Source organism: Apodemus sylvaticus, chromosome 15 (assembly GCF_947179515.1).
Source record: "Apodemus sylvaticus chromosome 15, mApoSyl1.1, whole genome shotgun sequence".
Taxonomy (NCBI): domain Eukaryota; kingdom Metazoa; phylum Chordata; class Mammalia; order Rodentia; family Muridae; genus Apodemus; species Apodemus sylvaticus.
The window spans coordinates 43535047-43548887 of record NC_067486.1 but is presented as its reverse complement, the minus strand read 5'-3'; the positions used below and the strand labels follow the sequence as shown (position 1 = coordinate 43548887).

At 41.6% G+C, this 13841-nt stretch overlaps 1 protein-coding gene across 7 annotated transcripts in view; it reads left to right on the top strand.

Moving 5' to 3' along the window:
• The window catches only part of Senp7 (SUMO specific peptidase 7), a 119919-nt gene that overhangs the window by 4469 nt on the left and 101609 nt on the right, over positions 1 to 13841 (top strand). For all 7 annotated transcript variants that reach the window (XM_052157851.1, XM_052157855.1, XM_052157854.1 and 4 more), the window contains one exon: positions 5306 to 5358. In XM_052157851.1, the coding sequence (XP_052013811.1) occupies positions 5306 to 5358 (53 nt within the window). The remainder of the gene's footprint in view (positions 1 to 5305; positions 5359 to 13841) is intronic.

Sequence of the window (13841 nt, the reverse complement as noted above, 5' to 3'; positions counted from 1 at the left end):
AGTCTTTGTGTGCTCTGGTTCATTGTGGCTCATGAAGAAAGTGACTTTCAAGTGAGGGTAGCAGACAGGGGCTGAAGGGAGGAGAGGAAGGGGAGAAACTGATAGAATTCTTTTTTAATTAAAAACATAAAAAAGCTGGACAGTGGTGGCACATGCCTTTAATCTCAGCACTTGGGAGGCAGAGGCAGGCGGATTTCTGAGTTGGATGTCAGCCTGGTCTACAGAATGAGTTCCAGGACAGCCAGGGCTACACAGAGAAACCCTGTCTCGAAAAAACAAAATAAATAAATAAATAAATAAATATTAAAAAAAATAAGAAAGTAATGCTGTGAGGACTGGTGAGATGGCTCCATGGGTCAAGGTGCCTCCTGCAGAGACTGACACTTCGTGTGAGAGAGAGAGAGACAACTCCAGAGCATTGTCCTCCGACCTCCACATAAGCACTCCAATATGTATGATTCCTCCAGCTCCCAATAAATAAATGAAAATGTAGCCAAGTACTTCCTGATTTCTTCTTCAGTTCCATCTTGAGGGGCCAGTGTCCCATGATATATTTTTCTAACATGCATCAATTGGTCCAGGTGATATATGTTTGGAGTATTAGAAGTATACTGTGACCTGGACCAGCAAGTTGTTCTTTAGTGGCAGGGTCCTAGGGGTGATAACCTGGGGATGAGAAGATAGGAAATCAGGGATCAGATCTCGAGCAAGCTGTTTCTTATGCCAAGCAAGTACAGAATTTATCAAGAAGTACAGAATCTTGTATACAGTTTGTAGGGGAAAATGGCAGAGCCAACAGAAAACTATCATATAATGGGACAGTTTGCAAGAAGCTAATCAAGCAATTTTTCACAAAGAGAACATAAGATCTCTCAAGTGCATCACACTAAGTGCTCACTGGCTTTGGGAGGGAAAAGTTGGGTTCTCAGGATCTGGAAAACAGCAGCTCCCCCAAGGCCTTGGCCTTTACTGGCCTTGGCAAGCATGTACCTGTTTTAGGGAAGGGACTAAGTGACTTTTCTGTACATCAGGACCTCAGGGAAAGTCCTGCACTGGCCTGTTCCTCAACAGCAACGGACTGTGATTAAGTTCAGATTGAAAAGCTGCAGTCAATCGGGGTGAGTCTGCATTGTTTTCCAAGACAATACCTAAGGCAGTCGAAGTTTGTGGAATTGTCCATAGAAAGTGTAACGGGAGCCGGGCGGTGGTGGCACACTCCTGTAATCCCAGTCCTCTGGGAGGCAGAGGCAGGCGGATTTCTGAGTTTGAGGCCAGCCTGGTCTACAGAGTGAGTCCCAGGACAGCCAGGGCTATACAAAGAAACTCTGTCTCGAAAAAACCAAATCCAAAAAACCAAAAAACTAAAAATAAAAAAAAAATAAAAAAAAAAATAAAAAAAAAAGGAAGTGTACCAGGCCAGGCATGGTGATGTATGTCCTTAATCCCAGCACCATGTGGCTTCCAAGCCAGCCTGCTCTATATAGCAAGTTGTAGGCCAGCCAGGCCTGTATTAGAGAGAAACCCTGGCTCCAAAAACAAAAACAAAACCCCCCAAACAACAACCAAACCCCAAACAAAACAAACAAGGTCAGATAATTTGCAAATGGAGAAAAGAGACTTCGCCTGGCAGTTAGGTAGGTAGAGTGGGAATAGGGTTAGGAGGCGAGGGTGGCAATGTTAGTCTCTCAAAAGTCGTGTGAGGGATTTGCCAACAGAGGTTACTTTTCGTGGTGACTGGTCTAATAGCAACAGAAGAAGGCAGATTTCAAGAAGCTGAAGGAACTAAGTGATGGGAGGGGGTGGGCCACAGAAACTGCTGAGAAGTGAGAGGAGGGAGAGTTACACAAGCTGGAGTAGGGAAACAGGCTTGGGAAGAAAAGACTATGAAGTCCGAATGACAAGGGACTGGGAAAGGTCAGCGGAGGGGAAGGTGGTTAATGATGTATCAGGCAAGCTGTATACAGGAGGAGGGGCTGGAAGAGGGCTTGATGATGTGGGGAAAGTGGGGATGGAGGCAAATATAGATACAGTGTGAGAAGTTAATATCGCAGTCATGGCATGTGAAATAGACAAGGTATTAGGAAAATGGAGTGTTACAGACCGTGGGTCTGCTGTGGGATAACCAGGGTCCTCTGGTCCAGGAAGGCACAGGTCTGGCTGAGATGACAGACAGAACAAACCACACACACACAGAGGCGGTTTGAACTGAATGTATTTTGGAGCTCTAAGGCAAGGATTTTTATACAGGATGAGTTGGTATTACCATTTCAAAAGATGTAGCCAGTGAGGCAGGTACAAGGTACAAGGAAATGTAACATCAATCAGGAACAAAGTTTCTCAAGTAACAGATACAGAAGATCAATTTACAGATGCCATCAAACTTCCTGATTAGAATACAGAGTCACTCATAGTTTACAGCAAACCTTCAAAGAGTTTGAAGTTTCTTATACCACCTGGGTCTTAACAAGTTCTTGTGAGAAATCCTTATCTAACATTTAGCCTTCTATCTTGTGAAACAAAACTTCCTGAGTAAATCAATGCTTTCAGTACCAGTAGTGCCCGAGCCATCCTCATATACATACGCACAGCCATAAAAACCTGCATGTGGTTGGAAGGTAGTAATTACGTAAGCAACTATGAAGCAAGGCATTGCAATTCTGAAAAGGGGGTTTGGCGGGTCAGTGAGTTGACTTCAAAGACCGGATTATCAGCCAGGCTTTAGGAATCCCTGTGAAGAGAGAAAAGGAGGAGGAAGTCAGGGCAAACTGCAACTTGAGAACTAAGGGCCCATCTTAAATAGCCAGAAAGTAAGAGAGTACAGTAAATTGCCAGGTGAGATTATCAGCTTCCACAGCTTCCAGAGAGTTCCGGTTTTCCCAGGAGGCATTTTTTTCCGCCTCTGTCTGTAAAATATCATTTTTACAGACATCACTGGGCCACCGCGGCAATGGAGTTTTAAAAATCTGAGCTCGCCGGGTGGTGGTGATGCACGCCTGTAATCCCAGCACTCTGGGAGGCAGAGGCAGGCCCGATTTCTGAGTTCAAAGCCAGCCTGGTCTACAGAATGAGTTCCAGGACAGCGAGGGCTACACAGAGAAACCCTGTCTCAAAAAAAAAACAAAAACAAAAAATAAAAAACAAAAAAACCAACCAAATCCAAAACAAAACAAAAAAATATGAGCTCAATAATAGGTTATGTTGGGTTGAATAAAGGACATAAGTAATTTCAGAGTTTTAAAATGTGAGTTTGCAGTCAGCCATGGTGGTGCACACTTTAATTCCAGCACTTGGGAGGCAGAGGCAGGCAGGTTCTGAGTTTGAGGCCAGACTGGTCTACAGAGTGAATTTCAGGACAGCTAGTACTATATAGGAAAACCCTTTCTTGAAAAGAGAAAAAAAATGTGAATTTTCAGTGGTTGGGGTTACTAAAGTTGATAGTGAATCCAATGATACTAAGGAGTAGGAGGAAACAGAAAAATACGTTTATATTAACTTGGGTAAAGTGATGTGACAGGACGTGGTGTCAAGGAAAGGTTTCGGGGCCAAGGACAGCATGTGGAATGAGAGGTTTGTATTTTAGAAGTTGGGTCAAGCTGGGTGTGGGGGCACACACTTTTAATCCCAGAATCTGGGAGGCAGAGGCAGGTGGATCTCTAAGTTCAAATCTACAGCATCCTACTGAAAAGACTAGTGTAGCTGTATGCTTCTGTAATCCTAGCACTGTGGTGCCTAGAGACTGAAGGGTCATGGGCCCATGAGAGAGACCTTGTCTCAAATAATGATACGCAGGACCCCTGATATCCTCTGTTTTCCCTACATACTCAGAGATGTGTGCAACTTGCACACGCGCCTGTATGCACCCTATTTGTCCATTACATACATACATATTTATTTATTTTATGTGTATGGGTGCACTTGTAGTTGTACAGATGGCTGTGAGCCTTCATGTGGTTGCTGGGGATTGAATTTAGGACCTCTGCTCCCGTCAGCCCTGCTTGCTCAGGCCCAAAGATTTATTTATTATTATATGTAAATACACTGTAGCTGTCTTTAGACACACCAGAAGAGGGTGTCAGATCTCATTATGGATGGTTGTGACCCACCATGTTGTTGCTGGGATTTGAACTCAGGACCTTCAGGAGAGCAGTCAGTGCTCTTACCCACTGAGCTATCTCACCAGCCCCCAAAATTCTTTTCTTGCTGAATTATAATAATATGCCACAAGTAGATGTCTTGGTGTTATATGTATACACATCCATTTGTATGCAGTTTTTAGGCTTTTTTTGTTTGTTTGTTTGTTTGTTCCCCCGAGACAGGGTTTCTCTGTATAGCCCTGGCTGTCCTGGAACTCACTCTGAAGACCAGGCTGGCCTCGAATTCAGAAATCCGCCTGCCTCTGCCTCCCAGAGTGCTGGGATTACAGGCGTGCGCCGCCGCCACCACCACCACCACCGCCCAGCTTATGCAGTTTTTATTATGAAATCTGCTATATAATTTGGTAGGTTACAGTTCTTTTTTTTAAACAGGATCTTACCACTAGTCCTGGCTGTCTGGGGACTTAGTATGTAGACCACCAGACTGGCCTTGAAATCACAGGCCCACCTGCCCCTTCCTCCTGAGCGCTAGGATTAAAGACCTAGACTGTGGGTAATAATTGCTAAGAAATCTCGGCTTGTGTCTGATTTGCTCAGTATTATTTATACTCATTGCTTAGCTCGTTGTGCCTGGTATGAGTGGCGCATGATAGCTAGTAAGCAAATATTTGCTGACTGAATGAGAGAATCCATATAAGTAAAACCCACAGGAAGTCTGAAAATGTTGATGAGTAAAGAGTTAAAGTGTTTCTGTTTGTGCAGAGGTGTGTGTGTGTGTGTGTGTGTGTGTGTGTATGTGAGAGAGAGAGAGAGAGAGAGAACTGGAAGGAAATCTTTTTGTAGAATACTGCCAATTTATAGATAATCTCCCCTCTGCTCTCTATCATGAGCATTTGCCCAGTCATCTGACTCTACCACCTGTATAAAGTTTTTATCAGGAAATTTCTGTTTAGTTCTTCGAAATTTTCCTTATGCTGGAGACTTTTGTGACAGTCTGTTACACTGACACATGACAGACTTTTTGGTCTTTAGGCATAGCCCTTTAGGGTCTACAGAACATATCAGTGTATTATAAGCATAAGAAACAATATTAAATAAGGGATACATACACACACACACACACACACACACACACACACGGATCCTGTTCACTAAATTCTGTCAGTTAGATATTAAGTAATGATTTTTTATTATGTCTTTCATTTTTGCAGAGATTGTTACAGAGGGAAAAAGGAAAAAGTCATCACCAGCTGATTTACAGAAGGTATGTGTTGATATATTTATGATCTTCGAAGTTACTGATACCGATACCATTGTACTATTTTCTTTTTAGTGTAATTAAAATATACTGTAAAACTTTAATCAGCGTTTTAGGTAAAATTCTCTGTCCTACTTAACTGAGGTGAGCACGGAACTCTTTCTGGGACTTAAGTTATTACATGGTAATCAGTGTACCTTCCAGTGCTCATTTTAGATTGTATATAAAGCATAGCTCAGTGTTTCTTTGGTGAATGAATAGCATGTCTCATGTTCATTTATTAATAATCTAGATTTAGAAGAGTTATATTCATGATTTATGCTGAAAATGATACTAGGCTATGCCCTTGATTTTGTTTGGTTTAGGTTTCTTGGTTTTTTTTTTTTTTTTTTTTTTTTGGACTTGTTTTTTTCGAGACAGGGTTTCTCTGTGTAGCCCTGACTGTCCTGGAACTCACTCTGTAGACCAGGCTGGCCTTGAACTCAGAAATCTGCCTGCCTCTGCCTCCCAAGTGCTGGATTACAGGTGTGCGCCACCACTGCACACCTGCTTGATTTATGTTTCTAACTAATTAATTAATGTTTATGTGTTTGGGTATTTTGCCTGTATGTATGCCTGTGCATCATAAACATGATTGGTGCCTATGGAGGTTAAAAGATGGTGTTGGATCTCTTGGGACTAGAGTTACAGATGGTTGTGACTGACCCACCGGGTGGGTGCTGGGAATTGAACCTGAGTCCTCTGGAAGGGTAGCTGATGCTCGAAACCTGTGAGCTAGTTCTCCACATCCTGCACTTCCTTTCCTTTCTTTTTTTAAAAAAAATTTCTAAATTTATTTTTATTTCATGTGCATTGGTATTTTGCTTGCATGCATGTCTGTGACAGGGTGTTGGGTCCTCTGGAATAGGAGTTACACACAGGTGCGAGCTGCCATATGGGTCCTGGGAATTTTTTATTTATTTATTTATTTTTTGAGACAGGGATTCTCTGTGTAGCCCTGGCTATCCTGGAACTCACTCTGTAGACCAGGCTGGCCTCGAACTTGGAAATCCACCTGCTTCTGCCTCCCAAGTGCTGGGATTAAAGGCGTGCACCACCACCGCCCGGGTTCTGGGAATTGATCCCAGGTCCTCTGAATGAGCAGGTAGTGCTCTTAACCACTGGCCATCTCTCCAGCCCTGTGCTTTATTTTCTTGAAACAGTATCTCATGTAGCACAGGGTTGCCGTGAGCACACTATAAAGCTGACAGTTCTTCTGTTCTGCTTCCTTACAAGTATCACAGTATATCATCAGAATGTATCATTGAAGAAAAGTATTCACTTATTCTGTATAAGCCAAAACTAGCAAAAACAATTACTAATTTCCACTTATATAACACATTTTTAAAGTCATCCTTTAAAAAAAAGCGACCCTCCCCCAGGATTTTGTGATTTAAATGTAGGAATAACCTGATTTACACAATAAGTATTAATTATTCATTAGATAGATTTTTTTTTTGCTTTCGTGTACTCTTTTTTTTTTAAATATTTTTATTTTCTATATTCTCTATTTACATTCCAAATGATTTCCCCTTTCCCGGATCCCCCCTCCCCATATGTCCCATAAACCTTCTTCTCTCCATCTCTTCTCCAATCACCTCCCTCCTTTTTCTCTGTCCTTATATTCCCTTCCCATGCTAGATCAATCCTTTCCAGGATCACCCTCTCCATACTTCTTCATGGGAGTCATTTGTTATGCAATTTGTGCCTTGGGTATTCAGGGCTTCTGGGCTAATTAATATCCACTTACCAGAGATTGCATTCCATGTGTATTCTTTTGTGATTGGGTTACCTCACTTAGGATGATATTTTCCAGATCAAACCATTTGCCTAAAAATTTTGTGAATTCATTGTTTCTAATTGCTGAGTAGTATTCCATTGTGTAAATATACCACATTTTCTGTATCCATTCCTCCTTTGAGGGGCATCTGGGTTCTTTCTAGCTTCACAACTGGAGAATCTGGAGGAAATGGACAGTTTTCTAGACAGATATCCGACACCAAAACTAAATCAGGATCAAATAGATCAACTAAATAGTCCCATAACACCTGAAGAAATAAAAAGGGTCATAGAAAGTCTCCCAACCAAAAAAAGCACGGGACCAGATGGCTTCAGTGCAGAGTTCTATCAGACCTTCATAGAAGACCTAACACCAATACTCTTCAAACTATTCCACAAAATAGAAACAGAAGGAACTCTACCCAACTCGTTCTATGAAGCCACAATCACGCTGATACCAAAACCACACAAAGATCCAACAAAGAAAGAGAACTTCAGGCCAATTTCTCTTATGAATATTGATGCAAAAATACTTAATAAAATTCTTGCCAACCGAATCCAAGAACACATCAAAACGATCATACACCATGATCAAGTAGGCTTCATCCCAGGGATGCAGGGATGGTTCAATATAAGGAAATCCATCAATGCTATCCACTACATAAACAAACTCAAAGAAAAAAACCATATGATCATCTCATTAGATGCAGCTTTCATGCACTCTTTTGAGACAGGGTTTTAGTTTGTAGTTCTGACTGTTCTATAACTCACTATGTTGAGCAGGTTGCCTCAAACCCACAGAGATCAGCTGCCTCCCATGTGCTGGGATTAAAGGCACTCAATACTATTCTGGCTACAAGGTTAGCCAGAACATTTTGTGTGTGTGTGTGTGTGTGTGTGTGTGTGTGTGTGTATGTGTTTTGCAGTTATAGCATTTGGCAGAGGAGGGTGATGAGAGGGAATCAATAGTGCCTTTGATAACCATGTAGAGAACATTATTTTAGATATTTGTTTTTATTGGTTGACTTAAAATTTGTAGGGCGTGTTTTCTCCATTTAAAATGGATTTAGATTAAGTCGGGTGAATGATAATTTTTGTTTTTTTGTTTTTTTTGGATTTGGTTTTTTTCGAGACAGGGTTTCTCTGTATAGCCCTGGCTGTCCTGGAACTCACTCTGTAGACCAGGCTGGCCTCCAACTCAGAAACCCGCCTGCCTCTGCCCCTCAGAGTGCTAGGATTACAGGCGTGCGCCACCACTGCCTGGCGGAATAATTTTTTTTTAATATTGCCAGATTAGAAACTGAAATATCCAGTGACTTAGTTCATTTTTCTGTTACTATATTAGGATACCCGAGACTGGTAATTTGTAAAGACAAGAAGCGTTGAGTCAGTGAGATGGCTCAGTGGGTAAAAGAAAAAAAAAATATATATATTTTGTTCATGGTATTGGAGAGCCATTGGCATTTGTTCATTTTCTCTTAAGAGCTGTGTTCAGCTTTAGCTCTTAACAGGAAGTAGCAGAGCTAACAGGCCGGAGATGAGCTGAGAGAGAATAAGGGGAGAGCTCCAGTGGTTCTTTGTAATAATTTCCCTCTTTCTCTCTGTCTTTTTTTATCTTCCTCATTATCATTGTTGATACTATTATTTTATTTTTTTTACTAAGACTGACTGTATAGTCCTGGCTGGCTTGGTATTCTCTGTGTAGATTAGGCTGACATTAAATTCACAGAGACAGCCTCTGCCTCCCAAGTGAGAGAATTAAAGTTATTTGACACTGCACTTGGTGCAGGAGGGTCTCCTGTGCCCCGATGCTTGAGGCTAGCCTAGGAAATAGATCCATAATACTGAATTAATACATCACTGTCAAATTCTCTTCCTTGGACTCTTCCTGCCCTTTCCTCCTTTACCCTTCATCCATTTTCACAGTGTTGAGGATTGACCCAAGAGCTTTGAAAATGTTGAGGATGCACTCTGCTAAAGCCACACCCCTTTCCATACTCTTTAGTATGACATTTTTATTTGATAAAATGATAACTTATGATTCAGAAAAGTTACAGAAATAGGACAAAATTCCTGTTCACTATTTGTTCAGTTTATTCTGATGTTAATATATAATGATAGTATGATTGTCAAAAAATAAGAAATTAGCCTTGATCTGATACTTTAACCTATAGATCCATTCCAAGATTCTCTGTTTCCTTTATTTGTTACACTGTCTTAATTTCCGTGTCTCATGATCACATTTCTTTAGTATTGTTGTTTTTATAGCCATGACACTTTGGAAAAGAACTAGATAATACTTTGTAGAATATTCCTCAACCTGAAAGGCTGTGTATGGGTTTTCATTTGTTTGGTTAAGGCAGTATCTCCTGCTTACTCCTTTGTACAGTTACGCCGTTTTCTCCTTATCATTAGTAGGTATTCTGGAAAAGACTGCAAATTAATGCAATGGTATTATTATATTTTTGCCCACTATTTTACCATCTATTAGTGGACCATGGTTGAATTTTTTGGTGATTTTCTATTTCCTTTATTCGTTGTCTTTTGGGCAAGATCAAGTATAGTATGTATCTTCCATATTCCTTTTTCTTTTCTTTTGTTGGTAGTGGTGGTTTGTTTGTTTGTTTGTTTTTTCTGAGACAGGGTTTCTCTGTGTAGCCCTGGCTGTCCTGGAACTCACTCTGTAGACCAGGCTGGCCTTGAACTCAGAAATCTGCCTGCCTCTGCCTCCCAAGTTCTGGGATTAAAGGCGTGAGACACCACTGCACGGCAATTTTTGTTTTCTTGAGACAGGGTTTCTTCTTGCCTATCCTGGAACTCTTTGTAGACTAGGCTGGCCTCAAACTCACAGAGATATGCCTGCCTCTGACTCCTGAGTGCTGGGATTAAAGATATACGTCACCATATCACCATGCGTTGCCACTTCTTCATTTCTCCCCCTCCTCCTCCTCTTCCTCCTCCTTCTTCTTTTTAAAAAGATTTATTTATTTATTTTATGTATGAGTACACTATAGCTGTCTTCAGACACACCAGAAGAGGGCATCAGATCCCATTACAGATGGTTTGGAGCCACCATGTGGATACTGGGAATTGAACTCAGGACCTCTGGAAGAGTAGTCAGTGTTCTTAACTGCTGAGCCATCTCTCCAGCCCCCTTTTTCATTTCATTTTCTTTTCTTTTTTAACGACTATAAAGATTTCTACCAAATGAGATTATGGCTACACAATCATTTCTAGCTGTATCCTCCCTATTAAATTTTGATCATTTCTAAGTCCCCTAGAAAGACAGCCTTAGAATAACCATCTCCAGCCTCCAAACCTAGAGAACTGGGACTATGACTTTTCATAACTTCTTCCTGCTGAATATGGCCATTGAGATATCTTGAAGGTGGGGGGTGGGTAGGGAAAATGTGGGAGTTGGTTAGGCCTTAAGAAGGCCACACCAACAATTGTTATAGTCCCTCATGTCTGTGTCCTCACTGGATCTGCTGAAAGACCAGGAGATCAGGAGTTCAACCACGTCAGTTCAACATGTCTGACGAGGAAACTCGCTAAAGCAGTACATTCTGCGATATAGAAATGTCAAAACAAAAATCTAAGTATCATCAAGACGTCTGTATGGATTGTATTAGTCTGTGTAGGGTGTACAGACTAGTTAGGATGAAATTCTGCTCCAGTCATAAGTCTTCATTCGTACCGTGTGAGGCAGGTGTGATGGCACAGAGAGCCTTTCTCTTTTTGTTTGATTCTCTTGAATCTAGTTCTTCAGGGGGTCTGCCTCTAAAATTCTGATCCATTTAACTCTGGAAGATGTATAGACAGTAATCACCTTTCTAAAATCATAAGGACACAGCCTTTCTCCCAAATCAGTGTGCCCTTCGGCCAGCAACTAGGAAACCTTGTATCTTGACCTCTCTCCCAGAGGAACAATAAAACAACCACAAAACTCAAAATTACACCGATTTCGATTAAAAAAAAATCAAAACAAATGAATCAATACTGTGTGAGCCAGTTCTTAGGCCTTTTCTAGTTTGTAATGTCAGGATATTAACCCAGAGTTCCTGTGGAGCCCAGTAGAGAGAATATGAATATCCTATAGACTAAATTATACCCTCTGTCTGTTAGGCTCTCTGCCTGGAGCTACAGGCTTTTATCAGTCCCTGTTTATTAGCAGGCAATTATCACCGCTCTCTCTGCTTGGAGCCAGTGAGTATTTTTTCCCCTGTACTAGTTCTGAACCATGGGCAAAATTCCCCACGTGACTTGGGCAAAATCTCTATTTTAATCTATCCTAAAAGCAAATAGGCCAAACCTTAAAATCAAATCACACTTGTGTTAATATCTGCCTAAGGAAGCTCTTACAGGCAGCGCTTCCTCTCTGACTCTGACTCAGAGCCGCCATCCCTCTCTCTTCACAGCAGAGGACCTCAGAGCCTGTGAGTTTTCTTTGTTTTAAGCTTCTCCCTCCCCCCCCCCCCCCCCCCCAGCGCTTAAGGTATCCTGTGGCTCATCTCTCTGCTCGCCAAGACCAAAATCTCTAGCTCACAGGCTGAGAATCTTAAATTTCTAGTGGATTCTTACATAACACGTTGGATCGTCACCTGTTGCGTGAAATATTAAAACATCAATCCATGACTATGGCTGGCTAGGCACTGGCCAGCAGTCTTGGTCTGTTCCCAGCCCGGCAGATGGGCCCAGACCGCATTTTTCCCTTTTACCAAAACCCTTCCCACCAAAGTTGGCTTTGCCTCTTCAGAGCCCCAAACAGCTCTCCCCTCTCCATGGCTGGTTGTCCCCAGACTCGGACAACACTTCCAGATTTCCACGGGTAGTGGGAGTGCACTTCTCGGAAACCCATCTCTGCTATGGTCACCTTTCCCTGGCGCCTGGTTGAGTCTCTGAGAAGGAAAGCACCAGACAATCTTAGTTTAGAATCAACAGATAACACAATCTTGTGTGCAGAACCTAGCATCCTAATTTCACCAACTATTCTAAGTTAGAAATCTTCCGGTGGCAGGTCCTTGCGGATCCGCCACCCCAACTAGCAGCCTCCGACCGACCTACGTTGTTTCTGCCTTGTCCCCACAGTCCAAAAAGACAGCTCCTTTTCCTCTGTTCCCTCTTCCTCTCCCCTTCTTCATCTTTTTTTTTTTTAAAGATTTATTTATTTATTATTATATGTAAGTACACTGTAGCTGTCTTCAGACACACCAGAAGAGGGTACTGGATCTCATTTCGAATGGTTGTAAGCTACCATGTGGTTGCTGGGATTTGAACTCAGGACCTTTGGAAGAGCAGTCGGTGCTCTTAAACACTGAGCCATCTCTCCAGCCCCCCAACCCCCTTCTTCATTTCTGAATGGGAGTTTTTCTGTGAAGGAGAGCTGTCCTTCTTTCATTTATTTGTATCAAATTGCTCTCAGATGCTTATTTCATTCTGTTTATTATAATCGACTGTTGATGATTTTGTTGGTTAAAGTTTTCCAGTTTTGGCAATAGGGTATCTTTCAGACTGGCTCCTGTGTGTCTATGTTTATGTGTTTGTATGTGTATTCATTTGTATGTGAGTACACATGCCAAGGGCATGTGTAGGCATGCACGTGGAGGGCAGCCTTAAGTCTCTCTCTCTCTCTCTCTCACACACACACACACACACACACACACACTCATTTATATTTACTCATATACATTTACTCATACATATATGTTTAGTGTGAATTCTTGGGATTGAATTCAGGTTTCTGCACTTTTAAAAACAGTAGTAGTATACTAAATAGTCTATTTTCCTGTAGCCTTTTGATATAGTACTATTTTTTTTTGAGTGCTTTTTTTTTAGCATTGTAAGATATGTTTTTGGCACTGCAGGATGTTAATTTTGTTAGTTAGCCTGTTGTTGTGAATACTTACTAGAGGAACAGTTTAAAGGAAGGAAATTTTATTTTGCCTCCGAGATTTTAGACATTGGTTTTAGGCCATGACATGGCAGAAACATAGGGGAAGGGCATGGTGGAGAAAGTTGTTCACTTCAAGGTAAGCAGGGTGCCTAGAGGGCAAAGAAGTGGTCCGTGGCCAGAACTGCGTGCTTCAGAGGCGTGCCCCAGAGCTGCTTCCCTTCCGAGGAACTAGAGAATACATACACACTTGAACTTAAACTCCCTATCTTTCTGTCTGTACAAATATTAAAAAAAACAAGTCTACTATCGAGAATTCAGATTCCAGTCCAACCAATACTGCTGGTCTAGAATAAGTGTTCTCACTTTTTTTTTTTTTTTTTTTTTTGTTTGTTTGGATTTGGTTTTTTCAAGACAGGGTTTCTCTGTGTAGCCCTGGCTGTCTTGGAACTCACTCTGTAGACCAGGCTGGCCTCGAACTGAGAAATCTGCCTGCCTCTGCCTCCCAGAGTGCTGGGATTACAGGCGTGCGCCACTACCACCCGGCTTGTTCTCACTTTTAATATTCTTGTCTACTAGCAATGCTACATTTTCTTTTTAAAGTATTTATTAAATCTTTGAGAATTGTATGAAGTTGTAGGCCTGCCCATATTTAAAGGGAAGGGATATGATTTTGCTGTTTTAGGGCTGTTGGTATCACAATATAAGGTGACCATGTGGTGTGTGCAGTGTTGATATTGAGTTCAAAATAGGCCTATTCTTAAAAAATACAATATGTATA